The sequence below is a fragment of the Manacus vitellinus genome, unplaced genomic scaffold (genome assembly GCF_001715985.3).
Source record: "Manacus vitellinus isolate BGI_N305 unplaced genomic scaffold, ASM171598v3 scaffold_28_pilon, whole genome shotgun sequence".
NCBI classification, from domain to species: Eukaryota; Metazoa; Chordata; class Aves; order Passeriformes; family Pipridae; genus Manacus; species Manacus vitellinus.
This window is the reverse complement of record NW_021940122.1, coordinates 8,241,154-8,260,438: the sequence shown is the minus strand read 5'-3', so window position 1 is coordinate 8,260,438 and position 19,285 is coordinate 8,241,154. Positions and strand designations below refer to the sequence as shown.

The 19,285-nt window shown below is 45.6% G+C and overlaps 1 protein-coding gene across 1 annotated transcript; it reads right to left on the bottom strand.

The window, feature by feature from the left end:
- Nucleotides 1-455: 455 nt before the first annotated feature.
- On the bottom strand, nt 456-16,434 carry CTC1 (CST telomere replication complex component 1). Its single transcript, XM_029960638.1, has 23 exons — nt 16,163-16,434; nt 13,722-13,974; nt 12,653-12,849; nt 11,099-11,243; nt 10,475-10,777; nt 10,175-10,303; nt 9,621-9,847; nt 8,033-8,204; nt 7,748-7,948; nt 7,397-7,523; nt 7,082-7,196; nt 6,283-6,739; nt 5,833-5,922; nt 5,400-5,543; nt 5,043-5,113; nt 4,163-4,272; nt 3,677-3,842; nt 3,344-3,430; nt 3,100-3,259; nt 2,554-2,618; nt 2,129-2,291; nt 1,875-2,001; nt 456-948 (listed from the first exon to the last, which is right to left on the bottom strand). Exons 1-23 carry the CDS (start codon nt 16,432-16,434, stop codon nt 788-790), a joined length of 3,942 nt encoding a protein of 1,313 aa, XP_029816498.1. The 3' UTR covers nt 456-787.
- Nucleotides 16,435-19,285: the final 2,851 nt, after the last annotated feature.

The window sequence follows — 19,285 nt, the reverse complement described above, 5'->3', positions numbered from 1 at the left end:
AGAGGAATCTCTTGAGATGGTGATGTTGTTTTGGCTAGTCTGTTGTGCCACCACGGATACTGGCACTGCCATGGCAAACTCCTCCCTGATCAGGAACAGATGGGCAAGCCTGAGGCATGCTGTGAGTTTGTATCACAGCCCGTTGCCTGCCTCTTCTTACCAGCACCACATAATGTTCAGGCTGCTGTTTAAGCTGCTATGTCCAAATAATCTTGTGATTGACTATTGTAATTTGGTCTCCATAGAGTAACTTATTCACTTACCTTCTCTTCTTGAAGGAAATGCTTTAAAAGTGTAATTTTAATAATTTCAATTAGGTTAAGAAGACCATACCTTGGGGCAACTGTATAGTTTTGTTACTTACAAAATGCCTGTCTCTGGTTCATAAACCAAGGATCTATGTTCTGCCTCATTCCCCATCTAGTAAGTAAACCTTAATACTAAAATAGATAGAGTGTTTTTAAAATACTATTTTAATAGCTTTATTTAGTAGATACTACCACATAAAATACACACATTGTGTGCCCTAGGCCTGAGGCAATGGCTATCACCTAGGAAGCATTGAATATTTTTCTTCCAAAATGTAGCCCAGTAGCACTGGGGGACAATGGTCTAGAAGGACCATTCAGGAATTCCACAAGTCACAGCAGTTTCTTGATTGCACCCTTCACCCTGTGCTTATGGGCCTTTGCTCCCACTGGAAAGGAGATAAAAAAAGCTCCCAATTCCAGCAGGTATTTCCATAATTCTTCTCCCAGTGGAAGAGATGTTAAACAGTGTCTCTCACTCAGCAGTAACTGGATGTCCTCCTAATCCTCTCCCTGTTCAGATAGCGTAAGGCATCTTGTTCCACTTCCTCCACATTCAGGCACAGCAGGCTCAGACGAGGTCCCACTTGTGACACAAACTCCACTTCACCACACCGAAAATTTCTCAGCTGTGCTGGAGCTGAAGGGGAAAGGTACAACCAGCAACAACTCAGTACAGGGCTGTGGCTCTGATCTAGCACACCACTGTAGAAGTTGCTGGGGGAGGTAAGGCCTTGCAGCAGCTGCTTGGCATCTCCTAAACCTCAAAGGACAGCATGATTAATGAATCCAGGATGCAGGTAGATTAATGCATTTTGCCAGCATCCTTCTAACGGAAGAAACAGGCACTGGCAGCATGAAATGCTGTGAACTATGTGCTGCTCACATAGCTGATGCACTGAGCTTTGTATCTCCTATCAGTGTCAGCAACCTGGACTGACAGACAGGGCACACGACAGCCAAAAATAATGTCTCTCACAGCTCCTCTGGTGAGCTTAGCAAATCAACCCCTGCAGCACCTGGACTCATTCTGAAGCACTAGTATTGGTGCAAACAGCTATGAAGAATGTCCCCTTAACACAGCAACAGCACATTCGCAGCAGCATTAGCTCGGACCCCAGCACCCACGAATTCAAAACACTTCAGTGCTTTAAATACTGTGCCCATGGTGTGGATTTTCAGGCCTAGTCTTGACTCTACATGCTGTCCTGTCTAAAGTCAAACACTTGATTTGAGAGGTCTGCACAGTAACTGGCAACCAGATTCCCGACCCATCCAAGGACTGGTAACCTTGTTCTAAAACAGCTCTATATTTCTTTGTAAAGTAGAAAATTTCATATATATTGTTTTAGATAGTGACTTTTGTAATATTATTTCTGTATATTTATAAGCATGGATCTGCTAAGACACATCTTAGCTCTGCACTACGGAATTCACAATTCCATGGAAATCGTTCAGACCTTGCTTTGTGGGCAGCAAAGGCACCTCTCCTTCCCCAGCCTGGTGAGACGTCTCCACCCTTCCTTCCCATACTAAATATTAGAAAAGCCAGCAGTGCTTGCTTACCAGGCCGCAAGATCTTGGAGGGCTTCCTGTCTAGGCTGAAATCCAGCAGGATAGGACGACAGATGAGAGGACTCCTGCACAGACTCCTTAGGTAGCAAGCAACAATATCCTCAGGTTCCTCTAGACACTGAGGAAGGAAAGGGTGTGTTGCCAGAGAGCGTTCAGAGTGAGGCAGGGAGCCTCTGGAACACCCACAAGCAAAGGGAGATTCAGTTCAGCTGAGGCTGCAGTTGCTACTGGAATAACCCACTCACCCCCGTGCCAGTAGCTTCCCCATGCTGAATGGACACGCTGCCCCTGCTCTGCACACAGTTCTGCAGAGCTTCCCACTCAGGAGGGCTCAGGCCCAGCATTGCTGCCACATGTTCATTCCTGCACAGCACCACAGCTTCACCTGTTCCGTCCTCCACCAGCACCCTGTGGAGAGAGCAGGCAGGGTGAGATGCAGAGGGAGGTCAGGACAATGCCTGCCTCCCTCACAAGGGTTATGCCCCAGACAACAGATCTCAGTAAAGCGAGAGGGAGGTTTGTTCACATCTCAGAAGACGTGACACCTCTAACTTCTATCTTTGCTATTCTGTCTATATTCCATCCTTGGTCTGATTTCCCCCCTTCTTTTTGTGGTGCAATTTGCTCCCTCCTTCCCACATTCCCCACACCCAATCTCTACAGTGCTTACCGTGCACTGGCTTGTCTCACTCCTGTGTGTGATGGACATGGTGGATTGTGTCGGGTGCACCTCCCCTGAAGGAAGAATAAAGCTACAGCTATGTATGGGTGGGTATAAGAGAGAGGGGGAAGGGACATTGCTTTTTTAAAATTCTTTCCTAATTAAGTATGCAAAGGATTAAAAAATTGCACTGCATTTCCAATGAGTGTCTTGGGAAAAGTTTATATGGGGACAAAAATCACCTGCTGCGAGATGCTGAAGCCCAATAGCAGTGAACACAGGAAGAGCAGAGCACTAACAGAGTAGGATTCTCCTCTTTCATGTGCTCACTTCACCCCCAGTCCTACCTGTCAGCCTGCCTGGCATTAGATATGTACTTCTAATCCATTGTCACTTTGGTCCCCTTCTAATATGCAAGTCATTCTTAGACACTGGGAAAAGAGGGCTTGGAATTGGGATAGGAACTCTTATTTCTTCAACATGGTAGCAAAGGACGTGTCAGAGTAGAAAATCTGCAAGACCTCTCACAAATTATCTCTGTGGAAGCTCGAATACCTCCTTGAAAATGCTGCTGCAAAGTGAGCAAACCCACTGCAGGTACACAGTCAGTACACAGGACAAGTGGCATAAAATCCGTGCCCGGGGTAGGTTTTGCAGGTGAAGTCGTAAGTTGGACAGAAACACTAGTGAGGGGGATGAGGCTTCTCCTGCAGGACTAGAAGAAATAGGAATTTGAGAAACTTAGAACATAGAAACTTTTCTAAGGACACTGTAAGGTGAGAACAGACCCTGAAGTTACCTGGAAGGAAAGAGTAGGTGAGAAGCTGGCAGAGATATGATGCTCACACAGCTGCAGGCAATGTATGTGCAATAAACATTATGAAATCTGCAATATGAAAGAGTATACGTCAAAAAGAGCTTGTAGAAACTAAACGTTCAGTTTTCTTGGGATGACTGAGCTGATCTTCATTTGTAACAGGGTAGGAAAATAATTTGTAGAAAGGGATTTGGAGGCATGAAGGTATGGACAAGGGATCAAAGTCCACAGGAGAGATGTTAAGAGATGTTAAGGTTAAGACAGAGTTTAAAAGAGAGGTCAGAGCCTGGATCAGGGCTCTAAAGACAGGGGTACCTTGAGATTTTGCGTTCCAGGTTCTGGAAGAGGATCTTGGCTCCAGGTAGCAAACCCCAGAGATGCTGCAGATAGGTGGCATTAATGTAAATGTCCATCACAACAGGGGAGCCTGGAGCAACTGAGACGCTGAGCTTCACACTGTGATCACTGGCTAGCAGGTTCCCTGAGGAGGCACAGAACCACACACCCCATGAGCTCACTCACACACAGGCAGCACACACCATCACTGAGCTGGACCTGCTAGAAGTGTTTTTCCTCCCATCACAGTGTTCCGCCTCACAAGTTTTCCAGGTACAGCATTCCCATCCCCACACATGCAGTGTGCAGTTTCCTAGCCCTCTGACATGCAATGGGATGCAACATCCTGGCATACTTCCACTATTCTCAGATACAGCAGCACAGTTAGCCAAGTGCATTGCCTCTCTGAAACAGAAAGGAACGAAAATCAAGCTGTTGTAACTGGATAAGCTGTCACAACCTTACCTTTCTGCCTTGGAAGGCGAACAGTCACAGATGGCTTCTCATTCTTGGGAGAGGCACACAAGGTCCTCTCCACTATCTCACCAGAGAAAGAAACAAGGGAACCTGTAAAACTGAGAAGAGACCAGGATTTTTGTCCTGCCTGAAGACAAAAGTAGTGGAGGAGGGCCTGACTTGAAGATTGCAAAAAAGGACTGGGTGAAGTGCTGTTGCTTGAGCCCAGTCTCAGAGGAACCTGTCCTTGAGCACCTGAGCTACTGGAGTAGCTCCCAGCTTGCTGCAGTCTACCCCATCCAGGGACAAGAGGCCCCTTTAACTTGCTTTCTGCCTATTCAGGCTCTGCAGTGAAGAAGAGTAAGGCATTACAGCCTTTCTATCTGCTTAACTCCTAATTGTTTTTCTTAATTAGAGGAAGAAGCCGAGGAAAGAAAAACAGTTTATTGTAAGGCACTGGTGAAAATTCCAGAGTGCATGCATATCACCCCAGATTAAACACGCTTTGAACAGAAAAGCTTCTAATTCTAGTATTTTTTGAGTTATGCTAAAATAATCTACAAACGACAAAAATAAGTCATATATTCAGTCTCATTTTCCCTGCTGTACCTGTTTCCACTTCTGCTAGGAATTTAGCAGAGAACTTTGGATCCTAGTCCATACCAGCAGCAGCTGAAACATTTTCTAGACACTATTTTGCAGTGTCCAGAAATCCGTTTAGCTTTGATAACTAGGAGGGGAGAGGTGTGGACTGCTTCCACACAGTAAGATTTCCAAACCATATTCTTAGTGTTAATTGCTGTTTAATATAGCACTGTTTGCAATAAAAATGAATACAGACCCATTCCCTAAGACACAGTCACTTGTAATTTGGGGGAGACCCACATACCTGCTGCTAAGCACTTCTGGAATGGAGGAAATTCTCTGGTCCATGCCTGTCAGCACCATCCTGGCTCCCAGCTAGAAGTGAGGGAGACATAGCCTCAGACAGATTGCAGTTTACAGGTATCCCCAGCCAGAGCAGTGAAGACAAGTCCTGCACACTTAGAGGTCAGTCAAGCAATTCATGCTTCCTCTCCAGATTAATTCTGAGGCAGAAAAATGCGAAGCCTGGCAGCAGCTTCTGATGGAGCTTCGAGCAGAACGGGACCATCAACAAGATACTCTGTACTGATAATTTTCTAGTTAGTTTTGGAGAGATCTGCAAGTCATCTGTGAAAGCCCAGAGCAATAAGGCACTGCATACCTGGCGTTCAGGCAGATGGGAGATCCAGGTCTCATGCTGTAAGTGCCAGGTATCTTGGACAGGCAGGCACAGGGGGCAAGATGGCCTGGTCAGGAAGGTTGCTGGCACAGGTGGAAAACAGAGCTTGTCAAACACTTCCAAGTCCTGAGGTAAGAGTGACAAGGCAAGACAAGAAGACTATTAAAGGAAGGAGCTTAAAGTTATTTAGGGAAAAAGGGGAAGAACAATGGTTTAAAGAACAAAAAAAAAAAAATCCACTGAACTCAGAGCTCTGAGAATTTTAATCAAACACAGAACAACTGAAGCAGTTTCTTGGCAAGACAAACGGAAATTCCAAGCCTCGAAAACAGCTTAGTCACCCTCTGATTCCTCGACTCTCGCATGCAGTTCAGCAAGTCTCCTAGAGGAACCAGCAAGACGACGTCTCTCTTACCGAGCAGCAGGGCACAATGAAGCGATACAGTCCATCCTGGTGCAGAAATGGAAACCATCGAAGAGACTTTCCCATAAAGAGGAGTAGTGCCTGGTGAGGGAGGGAAGAGAGAGAGAAGGTGATGAGAAGTGTTAGGACAAAGGCACAAAATGAAAAATACAGCGAGAGCAAGCCCAGCCCAGGCAACGTCTTGATAGAGAAGTAAGATTAGCACAACCAAGGGTATGAGAAAGTAGATGCATTTAGAGGAAGGTGACAGAGAGGAGCTGGAACTTCCTTGGGGTGGCACAAGGAAGTTGCCTGCATAAACACACACCTCTACCAAACACGAAACCCACCTTCCCATTGATTAGTAATCTAGATACCTAATTAACTACAGACTCCCTGAGGAGCCATCCCCCCACACCTCCCCCCCCGACCTGTCAAACCACACCACAAAGCTGCCCTCACTTCTTGCTGTGTCACGCCCTCTTCTCCATCACAACTGGTGTCCTCCAGCTCTGGTAGATTCCCAATTTCTCTAGGGTGGCTCCACAGCCGAGGTCTGCCCAGCCACAGCACTGTGGCCTGGAAACTGTGCTGCAGCTCCTGTCCTCCATCTTCTCTGGGTAGTTGGTAATTGCGTAACATAAGCCCCTCTTTCTGGGTAACCAAGAACAGGTGAGATACACAGCTGGTTGTTCCAGTGCTACTCTGCCCCCCCTGACAGTTCTCATCTCTGTGAGTATCTGACTTGGGATCCTCCAATTTCAGCACTTTCGCCTCCGGAGCTTCCAGCTCAGGTGTTACATTGTCATCTTTCTTCTTCCTCAAAGAGGAGCTGTTTTCACTCCTATGGCCTTTCTGAAGTTGTCCTTCAGCAGCATGGAGAACCTGAACATCCTCAAAGTAGAACTGCACATAGACACTGAAACAAAAAATGGTAGTAGTGAAACTCCCTGTCCCTGAGAGGTGCCTGTCCAAAACAAATGACTATCTGGGAAAAGCACTGCTCGAGAGTGCCCCACAGGTACTCATCACGAGCCATGGGAGAGAGGGAAGTAGAAGCCAGCTACTAGGCTGTGTGTATTCTGAACAAAATACAGATGGTGGGTTTGTTGCTGATAAAGAGCTCATTTTCTACAAATAGGAAAGGACAGTTGTTTTGGCAATTAAATGCTATGTTGATAAGAAGCTTTACCACGGACCCAAAACAGTTGTGGAACTGGAGAGTCATGATTTTACTTGCATACTGAATAAAGGGACTCACCTGGTTTTTTTCTCCCTCACATGTTCAAGATTTTCCAGGTGTTCCCAGGAGGGAAAATCAGTCTGAAGGAATCTCTCCACTACAAGTTGGTAGTTTTCCACCTGCAAGAGTGATCCTGCAAACACATCAGAGAAAGGAGCTGAGCTAAATAAAAAGAGAACATAAAACCAGTAAACTCAATATCCTCATTTTAAAGTCACGAGGTCAGGCAGTGACAGTTCAGCATCTCCGTACCAAGTCTCTTCTTCCTTGTTTTGGAGCTGAGTGGCAGAAGAGCAAAAGATCAGCACCCAAATATAGTTTAGTGGGACATACCTATGAGAGCTGTATTGGCAAAGGGGCTACCATCCTTCTGGGATATCACACAGTGAAGTGTGCCGCTCTTGTCCTGCAGCTGGAGCGAACCGCTCCTGGATGAGACCCTCAGCACACCCAGCAGTATCTGCAACAGAAAGGAAGCCACAATGAGCATCAAACAATTCCCATCTTTCAAAGCCATAAATTACAGTGTGTGGAGTAGCAGCTGAAATTTCAACACATCTCAGCCAGAAAAGCGGTGTCATTTCTGAACAGGAAAAATAGGCATGCACAAGACAGGGTGCTGGAAGGCATGGGGGGATCTGAGAACTCTCAAGGCACAGGCAGTAAAGGGAACAAGGCACTTACTAGTCGGGGCTGGAAACTTCCTGCTGAGAGTGTGCAGTAGGACCAGACCAGTCTGCGATTCAGGTCCTGGGTGCCCATATGCTGTGCTTCCAAGGGAGAGAGCAACTGCGATGGACTGAAGCCTTCCCAGCTCTTCTGTTGGGCCACATGGCAAACTGCAGACAGAGATGGGGCCTGGCATGGGGGGTCCAGAGTCAAATACTATGAAAAAAGAGAGAAAGAATGAATCAGCTGATTTTCTTCCCTTCAGACAAACAGCAAACAGCTCACAGAGCATTTACTCACTTTCTGCAGGGGACAATGGTGTACTTTTGCTAGAATTTCGTTATAAATATCTCTTGCTTTCTCTCTGTCTGGCACCATAGCTTGCAGAAGGGGGACAAGGAACTTTTCAGCAGCTCCTGGGTTTTGGTGAGTACAACTAAGCAGTTGACGGCGCCCAAAGAAACAGGAAAACCTGAAGCGAAATTATGACTGTTAAAAACACTAGCAGTCCTCACATTTTAGTGACTCTTGCATGTAAGTCAGGGATTCCTTCTGCTTGTTATGAGTGAATACTCTGTATAAGACAGGAACTAAAGAGAGCAAAAAAAGAACATCAAGTAATTGAAAAAAAAAGAACATTTAAGGCCAATGCAGATTCCTTTTGGGCAAGCAGACAAGGAGGAATAGGAAAATATACAGAAATGCAGACTAACAAAATCTCAAAACTAAAGTAGCCAAAAAACTAAACCATGTGAAAATAATCTCCCTCTAAGTCACGAAAATGGATCTCCATGCATTTTGGCTAAGCTTGGTATCATTACTCATGTTAGGTACACTTGGCTTTCTTTTACAGGATGCAAAAAAATCACAAGGCAGAAACAACCACACACTACTCTTGTTCCAATATTTTTCTCATGTGGTGTTCCTTTCAGAAGTTTAGATTACTGCTTTTGACGGCCTGGAAGTGATCACACTGCCAGTCAAAATATGACTTAACAAAAGAAAGTGAACTCAAATGAAAAGAGATAGCAACTAACTCCCTGGAACAATTTTCAAGCAGTAGCAGGACTTGGCAATCACGTTTAAAGTGAAAAAGATAATAAAAACCCTGAAACTTATAGCTAGCACAATTCCCAGGGCAAAAATGAAGCTGTTTTATTGGAAAGCATAGTAAAAATTCCACAGTGCCAGTAAAGGACAGGAACGCCGAACATTCTGTGAACTGCTGAAATTGACTGAAATTAAATATATACATTTTGAAGTCCAAGACAGCAGTTACAGTGATCAACCATAGTGCAGCCATCAGGGAGAGCAGGAAGCCATCTGGAAGACCCAGAGATAAGCATGGGTGGGAAAATCTGCTAAGACAGAGGCTCTCAAGCAAATGATCTCACTACCAGCAACACTCAGAATACCTCAAAGGGATATGCTGAGCAGCTGCTGCCGCTTCTGTGAACGGCCAGGACACGAGCCTTTGTATTGGTTGTGATCTAGTTGTAGCAGCATTTTCCAGCTGCAGCCTCAGTGTCCTTCTTGATTTGCCAAGCAAACCACATTGGCAGGCAGACATCCCTACAGTGCTTCTGTATTTCAGGACAAAACTTCCCAGGCAGGACTACATGAGAACAATGTCCTGGAGTGTTGCAGCTTCCCCGAGAGCAGTGGGCTTGAAAACTGTACAGGATTTTCTCATAAGAACAAATGCAAAGTACAAGCAACTGGACATTGTGTGAAATCTAGATGAATAGCTTACTTAGGCTGATAAATCAGAACCAATAGCTGCTAATGGTATCCAAGCATAAAAATTTTGTGAACACTGGGTCTAGAAGATACCCAGGTAGTCTACAAAGCACATTTACAAATGGCCTGACTTCAGAACTGTCCTCACCTCTCCTCAAAGGTCTCCAGGAGGCTCACCAGCCAGAGGTAGAGTGGCATACCAAGATTGTAGCGGAAGAGCAGCTGTAAGCAGAGATTTCCTGAAGAGGTTGGTGGCTGGTAGGGGGTGCTGAGCCTTGAAAACCTCTTCAGCACAACAGTGCTGCTCAGGCATGCACCAAGTACAATGAAAGGGAAGGATACAAGAGGCTTCTGCAGGAGGTGGACATCGATGAGCTGAGATATACAGACGTACAACATAAGAGATAGCTAGTCTGCCACCACTCCCCCAAACCATCACCCCACCCTAAACTCTTGGTCACTCTAATGGATTGTCTATAATCAGGCCTGAGGCACCTGGCATGGTTTAGGAAGGAATCAGATAATAGTAATTTCAACTCTAATGACTGAGCCTAGACCGTAAGATCCCCAACTCTGTTCCAGATACTTGCTGACATAGTTCCAGTGTTGCTGGAGCCTTCTGTTGACCCACACACCCACAAGCCATCCCCAGGGCCTGAGTCTTTTCCACAAATGCTTTATGATTCGCAAGTCTCAACTTACTTCCACACATGCTCCTGGCCGGAGTCCACGTGCAGATTTCAACACTGGGAGGTAAGCAAGGCACAAGCAGACTTGGTTATCCAGTAAAAAGAGACCAGCTTGGACATTGAGTATTTTGGTGACAATTCCCTAAATAGCAAGCAAACAGAAAGTTACAGGAGTGTAGAGAGTTCCAAAATGTAAGAGACTCACAGGCCTGAGCAGCAAGGAAATAAACTCATGATGAAAATAAGTCCTTGCAGGCCATGAGCTGAAACCCTACAGGATGAGTGAGTGAAGGCTAACCCTACAAATCCTTACCACATAGGAGATGATCTTGGACTCTCTGGTTGATCTTGGCCCCTCCTCTTCAACTCCCAGCTCCAAGGAGCCACTGAGCTGCTCAGCAGTCTCAAGGGAAGAAGACTGAGTGGATTCTCCTTGCCAAGTGCTGTTCAGTGGCTGCTCCCTCACGTGCTCCGCAGAGTAGGGTAGAAGGCAGGAAGGAACACTTGTGACAAAAGTCTTTTGTCCAGATTTCTTCAGGCTGGACATACTCAGGCCTGTTATTGTGTACCTGTGACCCAACTGGAGGACATGATGCCATGCCAGCTGGCTGGGTTCCTAGAGCAGAAAAAACCAAAAGCAACATCAGCATCAACCACATGAAAAAAATTCTTCCCTCCAGAGGATTGCCTCACACTCTTAGCAAAAGGGTGGCATCTGCAAGACATTTACAGACACTGCAACTGCATGAGGTAGGAGGACACAGAACTAGACTTCTTACATACAGAGACTATTATAGCTGCATGGAATATTAAAAAAAAAAAATCACTAGAAAAGGAAGAATAAATCAAAATGGGAAATCAAGGGTAAGCTTCAAAGAATTAATCAACTAGCACATACACAGACCATGAATTTGTGAGCAAAATTCCAAGGACTTACCTGCACCAGCACAGGGACACAAACAGCTGAGGTGAAGCACTTTAGAAACAGAAAGAAGAAAGTCTTGTGGCGAACACAAAGGAGAGGCCCGAGTCTGATCAATTCACCTGCTACAGTAAGATTTGATCTTCTCCTACGTGGAATCCTAGAGGGCAATTGAGGAGGCAGATGAAATCAGAGATGAAAGAACAACTCAAAAGTATCTCAAAAGCAAAATAAACACATATGCAGGATGCATTTTTTAGAAATAAAGGATCCAACAAGGTAATATGAACAATCTCTCAGAGAGGTTTTCAAAACAATATTTGCCTACAAAATTTGTACTTTCACTTGTATATACTAAATCTCTTTGATGTTTTAAAAAACCTTAATATTTGAAGACAGAAGGGTTACGTTGAACAAATTCACATGTTCATGACAACAATCAGATTATAAAAAGCTTTACCACAAACTGGATGCTAATTGTAGGTCTAAAGGAGAAGGAAAAAAGAAGTCACAACCAATTCTTCAGCAGAAAACAGAATTTGGATTTGTAGATCCATATTGTTTGTAATTTTCATTTCAGCTCCTACTGGACTTGAGTATAACCATTCCACTTACTCTAAACAAACACATTCTTGATTCTAAAACATATAAACAATTATCTAACTTTATGACTTTGGAAAAAAAACAAAACCAGGATGTCCACAGACAGTAATACCAGCAATTCATTGTTAACATTTTTAAAGAAGGAACATGGAAAACTGGTCAGATATCAGTCAGTAGCAGAGGAGCTTTATGTTAAAAGCCTGAGGACATATACTGAAATATGGAACTAGTTTTCTTGTTTAGAGAGGTCCCATGAGCAAAATCAAATACGCTTAAAATAAGTTTCTCACAGGCAGATAAACCCAATTAAAACAAAAGATAACTAAAAAGAAGCAGCATGACTAGTGCCACTTTATTGTATACTGTAACTAAATTACACCAAGAATTCTCTGCTCAAGAAGATAAAACATGATCTAGCACAACCTGGAATTATCAACTTCAGTAAGATTTGTAATTCCATTGGCTACATTTTCACATACTGTCAACTAAAGAACAGTTACTCTCATCAGTTGACATTTCACTGGTATCTTTATCTTAGTAATATGATAAAAACTTGACCAGTGGCATATATTAATTTCATATTACAATCTAGGCTTACTTTCAATTATTTTTCTGGTTCACTGGAGGCTAAAAAAAAAAAAAAAGTTGCGCTAAAAATTTTAGCCTAAAAGTTGAATTAACACTTCTTTCTCATATCCTCTCTGTAATATCAAAATACATCTGGAAATAATTTAGATTTGTCTTATTTTATCAAAATACAGAATAAAACCTTCCAATTAAATCCTGGAAAACAGATGATTAATGAAAAGTGGCTTAATTGTTTAACTTTTACTTCCACCACTCACCATTATGCTTCCACCTGTGGCAGAAACAGAATTTGTCTCTTCCTAAACCAAGTGCTTTTCATGGTACCTGTCAAACCAGACTAACAGTGCTATGATGGAATTGAGCATATTATGTGTTTACCTGGAGTTAAGCAGTGGCTCAGCTGATGTTGGGTAGGTGACTGGAATGCTGTGAAGTACTTTGTTGGGGGTATTTACTGGCACTGGATCCTCCAGGATTTCCAAGTACCCTGCTGCACTCTGGTCTGTCTGTGGTATATATGACCAGCTTGGGAAGACGACCAGTGACTCCAGCCACTCAAGTTCAAAATGCAGGAGCTAAACCAAAAGATGAGACAAAAGCTTGAGATAAGTTACAGTATGTTTTCTCAATGTTACTTACAATATTCATTACTAATCCACCCTTGCAGGTGCATCACAAACTTGTCTACTGCTGGGCTTCATTACTAAATGAGAGCAGTGTTTTCTGCCCACTCTCTCATCTTGCATGGAGAACTTCTGTCCTTCCAGATGCAAACCTAGAAGAGATTTGCTGAGCTCTGCAGGTGGCATTTCATGGGTTATAGTAACATCCTCCCAAAAGGTGATAATTAATTCACTGCAAGGCTTAGTTATTTTCAGACTATTTTTTCTAAAATTCTCACCTGCTCTCTTTTCCCCTGTGTTTTCAGTTAGAAGTTCATACCAACATAACTTTTTTCTAGTCTTTGCCTCCTTGGAAAGCACAACTTCAGCTCTCTGCCATCACTACTCCCTTATCTAGACTCCCTTGCAACGACCTTCAGAAGGCTTTTAAGTCAATTGTCATGCTAGCTATTATTTCCTGAAAGTTATCAATGCATCACTGAACACCCAGTACAACTCTCCAGAAAGTTATTTCTGCTCCACTAGTTGGAATTCAGCAAATAGAGGGGACCTCTCCCAGGCTGCCTTGTACTATGGTGAATTTAATAGAAGTGTACTGGCTGTCTTTTTTCTGGGCCAGCACGTTCAATATTTCTTCTACCAATGAAAAATTTGACATGCTCTGCCCTCTCCCCAGGTTCTAAGCTTGCTGTTTTCCTGCCTGCTACAGAGATGTGTTATTTCCCTCAATAAAGACTTTGGCAGAACATTTGAAGCCCTGGGTGGTCTGTGACACTGCCCCAGAAGTGGGAATAAACACAGAACCCCTCAGACCAAGGACATACCTCACATGGAATTATCCCAGTATTGTCCTTCACATATAGGCAACCATCTACCAACTTTTCTTTGTTCTCTTGCCTTCCATCTGTTATATAGCCAACCAAGATCAGGTAAGTCCTTGGCAAAGCGGTCTGTGTGGGTAAAGCACCTTGGCCTTGATGAGCCCACTCTTTAAATTCCTTAGTGCTCCAGGTCAGGTGGCTGCAGCAGGGTATACGCTGCTGATGCTGAAGGTCAGAAATGGAGATGAAACTGGAAAAAAAAAAGAAAAAAAGAAAAAGAAAAGAAAAGTGAGAATATAGCAGATGTAGGAAAAACTCTGTCTGCAAAGTTTAGAGATTACGGTGATCATCGCAGTGGACACTGCTTGGCTACGTCAGAAGAGCCCTAGCACACCCAGAGTGTGGTCTGATGATATAACATGGCAAGAACCAACTCATTCACTGGCATTTATCAGTTATCTCTCTCAACTCAGTAAACATGTCTGTTCTACTTGAGCATCCTCTCTGAAAACAGACATCCTTTGCTACTACAGTTATGTGAGCAGGCATGGAGAAAATTGGAAAAGAAATAATAATGAGACTTAATAAACATGTTTTCAAGGACATGTGGGAGGTGGGAAGGAGAATAGTTACTAGTTCAGACATTTCTAGCTTGAATGGGACACTCTGAGAAACCCCCACAACTTGTCCACAGTTTACATATCAGTAACAAAGACAGGTAAATACAGACTAATTCCATCATTTGGTGCTAAAATTGCTGAACTGTAGTAAAAATAATTTTGAACAACTTCTAGATGAAGATTGTGACAGTTTTGGAACAAATTCTCTCCTGTGGATAGTTCGCACAATACAAAGCTGAGAGACAGCAAGCCAGTAATATTAGACTGGGCTTTCACTCGTAAGAACAGAGCCAAGCTTAGCCCTGAATCTTTCCACCCACCCTTCTGGCTTTGGGGAGAGGGGGAAGGATGAGATGCAACATTAAATCAACCACATCTGAAGCCATCCACAGTTTAGCATCTAACATGCTTAGACTGACTATGGTACTGAACACGGGAGAGAACAAGGCAGTATCCTCAGTAGATTCTAAACCTTTTCAGTGTTTATTATGATCATGGCAGCATTCATCATTGCTGTTTACATCTTAGCTGTCTGTGCTAGAGAATTAAGGGAAGTCCTCTGTCTATGCTAGCATCAACACTGAAAGAGCAAACACAAACTGTTCTCCAGGTAGTGACTTTAGTACTTGTTTCCAGTGAGGTTCGCTGACAATTTCAGGTTGTGAAACTGGAGCTTTATTCACAACACACACTTGCTCAGTAGCAGGACATAATCAAGTTCAGGGACCATGAATTTGAAGAGTTTCACTTGACTAGTCAGGTGTCAAAAGTTCAAAGTCGGAAATGAATCAGCAATAAACAGAATTTAGATATTAAAAAAAATTAATCAGAAAACATAGATTTATGCAGGTATTTGTGTATTTCACAGAAATCTGAACAGGAGATTAGCTGAAAATGTTCCATTCTCAGAGACAGAGCAGTATCAGGAAAACTGATACCTATGCTCCACAAGGAGAACACGGTGCTGCTCGTATTTTTGTCAAATGTGCTGGGTGCTTTTTGGGAGAAACCCAAACTACAGCAGTACGCTGGGTCCTGATTATCACATACAGAGAACTAAACAGACTCCCTTCTGGTGCTCCAGAGCTTGGTGGTTAGTTGTAGATGTAGCATGCTGCTGATAAACAGACCACTGGCCTCATATGAGATAACTAACAAATACCTTCAACTCTTCTGTATGAATATATTCTCCTGAATCTAGACCAAACTCTGGTTTAAACATCATAAAATATATAGAAAAAATACGGCTTAGATGAGATCAGTTTAGCTGTCTTAAAAGATCTACCATCTACATTCACAAACTATTAGTACAAAGTTAAAAGTCACAAGTCCCTAGTCAATTCCAATTGACCTTTGCCCCCAAACTGGCTGTGCCAAAGGTTTTAGTAGACTTTCTCCCATCATAAGTTGGAGTAAGAAAAAAACAGATCCAGAAAAGCCAAACCTTCCAATATAGATCTCTCAACAAGCTTTATGTTTTTTGTGATGGTGAGCATCCAAAAGCCTTTCCTACTAAAATATGGACCACGTTATTCTAGAGTGCACACTTGAGCGCTGACTTCGGCTGACCAACAGCTTCGGAGACTGTACGCAGAAACATCCTCCTGGGCAGGCTGCCAGGATCCAGCCGGGAAGGTGCCGTGTAAGCGCTGTGCAGAACAGCAGCTCGCCCGCGGCGAGATGCCCCACTTCGATGACACCCTCTGCCTACCGCAGACTGGTGGATACGGTGCTTACTCATACCGCAAGGGCGGCCGGGGGCGCACCGAAGCCAAAGAAAGGCGTGCGGTTACCTGTGTTCGACAACATCACTCCCACACTCGCCATCCGGGGCGGGCACCGCGCACGGACGAGCGCGCTGAGCTCCCGGGAGGTGCCAACGGTGCGGCCGAGCCACACAGGACACCCGGCTCGTTCTCTGCACTGTTATAGGCCAATTGTCGACGGAAACGCGTCGGATCCTGCCCATTTTGGGCGCGAGGCGCGTGTGCGAGGCGGGCGAGCGAGTTAGAGGCGGACCTTCCCTCCAACCCGCCTCTAGCCGTCACCTGTAGACTCGAGACGACAGCGAGGCAGCGCGCCGCCGCCGCCCGCATCGTCCGCAGGAGCCGCCGCGGCGCGCCTCCACGCGAGCAGACGTTGGCCGGCCTGTGCCCTTGCGCGGCGCTACCAGGGAGGCGCTCCGGCGAGCGAAGTCTCTCGAGGCTCCCGCAGCCAGCGCTGCTCCTGGGGGAGAGAAGCAGAGGAGCGGGGCCTCAGCGGCGAGCGCGGGGAGGTTTCCGCGGGGCGCCCCGCTCTCTCACTCACAGTCGCGCCGGGCGCGCGCCATGAATAGGCGCGCGCACCAGTGCGCCGGTTTGCCTATTTTGTGTGGCGACAGCGGCAGCGGAAACGCGCAGAGGCTGCCGGGAGAGCCAAGAGCTACCGCCCCCGCGCGGCGCTTCCCGCCCCTCCCCAGCGGGGTGCCGGGGAATGGGATCCCGAGGGGACACCGGCAGAGCTCTGCCGGGGGGCTGACCCCGGCTGGATGCTAGGCACCCACCAAAGCCGCCCTATTGCCCCCCTCTACAAACGGGCAGGGAAGAGAAAATAAACTGAAAGTTTCCCGTGTTGAGATACGGACAGGGAGAGAGCAGTCACCGATTACCGTCACGGGCAAAACACACTGAACTTGGGGATATTAATTGAATTTGCTACCAACAAAATCAGAGCAGGATAATTGGAAGTAAAAGAAATCTTAAAAGCACCTTCCCCCCACCCACCCCTCCTTCCCTGGCTCGCTCTCCTCCCCTCCAGCGGCGCAGGGAGATGGGGAATGGGGAGTACAGTCAGTTGTTCTTTCTGCCGATGCTCAGGGAGAGGAGTCCTTCCCCTGCTCCCGTGGGGTTCTTCCCGCAGGAGACAGTCCTTCGCGGACCTCTCCGGCGTGAGTCCTTCCCACGGGCAACAGTTCTCCACGAACGGCTCCAACGTGAGTCGCTTTTCCACGGCGTCAGTCCTTCAGGCACGGGCTGCTCTAGTGTGGGTCCCCCTCAGGGTCACAAGTCCTACCAGGAAAACCTGCTGCAGCGTGGGCTCCTCCTCTATGGGGCCGCAGGTCCCTGCCAGGAGCCTGCTCCAGCGCGAGCTTCCCACAAGCTCACAGCTGCTCCAATATGGGGCTCCTCCACGGGCTGCAGGTGGATCTCTGCACTCCTGTGGTCCTCCATGGGCTGCAGGGACACAGCTGCTTCACCACGGTCTTCAGCACGGGCTGCAGGGGAACCTCAGCTCTGGTGCCTGGACCACCTCCTTCCCTCCTTCTGCACTGACCTTGGTGTTTGCAGAGCTGTTCTTCACATATTCTCATTCCGCTCTTCTCTGTCCACAGTTACATCTGCGCAATAACTTTTTTTTCCTTTTTAGAATATGTTATCACGGCGGCACTACCACCATTTCTGATGGACTTGGCCTCGACCAGCAGTGTGTCTGTCTTGGAGCTGGCTGGCATTGACTGCCACACACAGAGGAAGCTTCTAGCAGGTTCTCAGAGAAGGCACTCCTGTAGCCTCCCTGCTACCAAAACCTTGCTACCACGCAAACCCAATACATCTCTGCAGCCCAGGAGTAAAGTGGCCAGGCTGGAAGACAAGCTGTGTGGCAGAAGGGTGGGCTCAGTCCCTCTGGGCCTTGACACAAAGCCACAGGTCCTTGGGAAGTGCCAGAGGCCTGGCAGGCTGCAGGGTGGTGGCAGGGATGGAGGGAGGCAAGGACCTGCCAGTTCTGGCAAAAGCTAGGAAGTGGATGTGCACTCATGTGTTTGACATTAGTGTAAATGTCAGTCGTGCAGCGGGCTGTCAGAGTACCCTCCCCTTCCTAAGCTGCGGGAGGAGTCAAATGGGAAGGTTTGTGGGGATTTCTGTGACATTTGTGTGGTTCTAGAGAAATGGGTTTGTTTTGGTTGTTTTTATTTGAAGGCTGAGGGTCCATGAAGACTGAAGGGTGTGCCTCATCCACTCACATGACAGCATGTGCTAAACCTGAAACAGACTATTAAAAATATTTCCTTCTTTGCAGAATGCGTTCGTCTGTGTGCAAGAATTTTCCCTTTAGGGTCTAATTTTGTATTGTCCTCATTCAAGGCAAGGAAACGAACAGGACAAAACTTGGTAAGTCTTTTCCACCTCTCCCCTGGAGACGGCTGCAACCTGATAAGTGGTTATTCTGCTATTTCCTTCCCTCCTGGGACTTGCAGCTAGAAAGTCAGAGCTGTTCCAAGCCTGAAGTGCGGAATAGCGCCCTCCTTGTTTTGTCCTGTGCACGTGCTGTTGTTGGCTTCCACACAGCAGATAAGCAACTCCATAGTAGGCACAGTCAGTCTCTGGAGGTGTTTGGATTTGTCCACAGGAATTCAGGCAGTTCATGGAGTGTTTTGTACCCATTTGGGGCTTATACACATGAAATGGGCAAGTTCTTCCAAAACAACACTTTGTACCTTGATTTAATGCCTTTGACTTAGTAGAGAGATACTTGGAGAAAACAAGGGGAGGTCTTAATGGGCAATAAATGAAGGGGAGTTCTTTATCATTTAGCCTCTTACTCCTAACTGTGTTTTTGTTTTTCAAACATGCTAAGAGCGTATATTAAATGAAGCAGAGCTCATGCAGAATGTTATGTTGGTTTTGCTTATATTTGCACTATCAGTACAGCTGGTTCATTGGAGCATACAAGAAAATGTGTGTTTTAAATTAAAAACTACAGGATGTTCATATAGATTCTAAAAATGCTGATCATGGCTGAAAAAATGCTGTTCTTTAAAATTAAGGCAGTTAAGATGCAAAAAGTCTTTTTCTTACAAGTACATGGTTAAGTTTCACATGAAAATTACGTATTTAGGATGAAACACTCCTATGTCAAGGAATTTTAAGATTGCAGTGAACCTCCTCCGACTCCTCTCCCGTGTGTTTT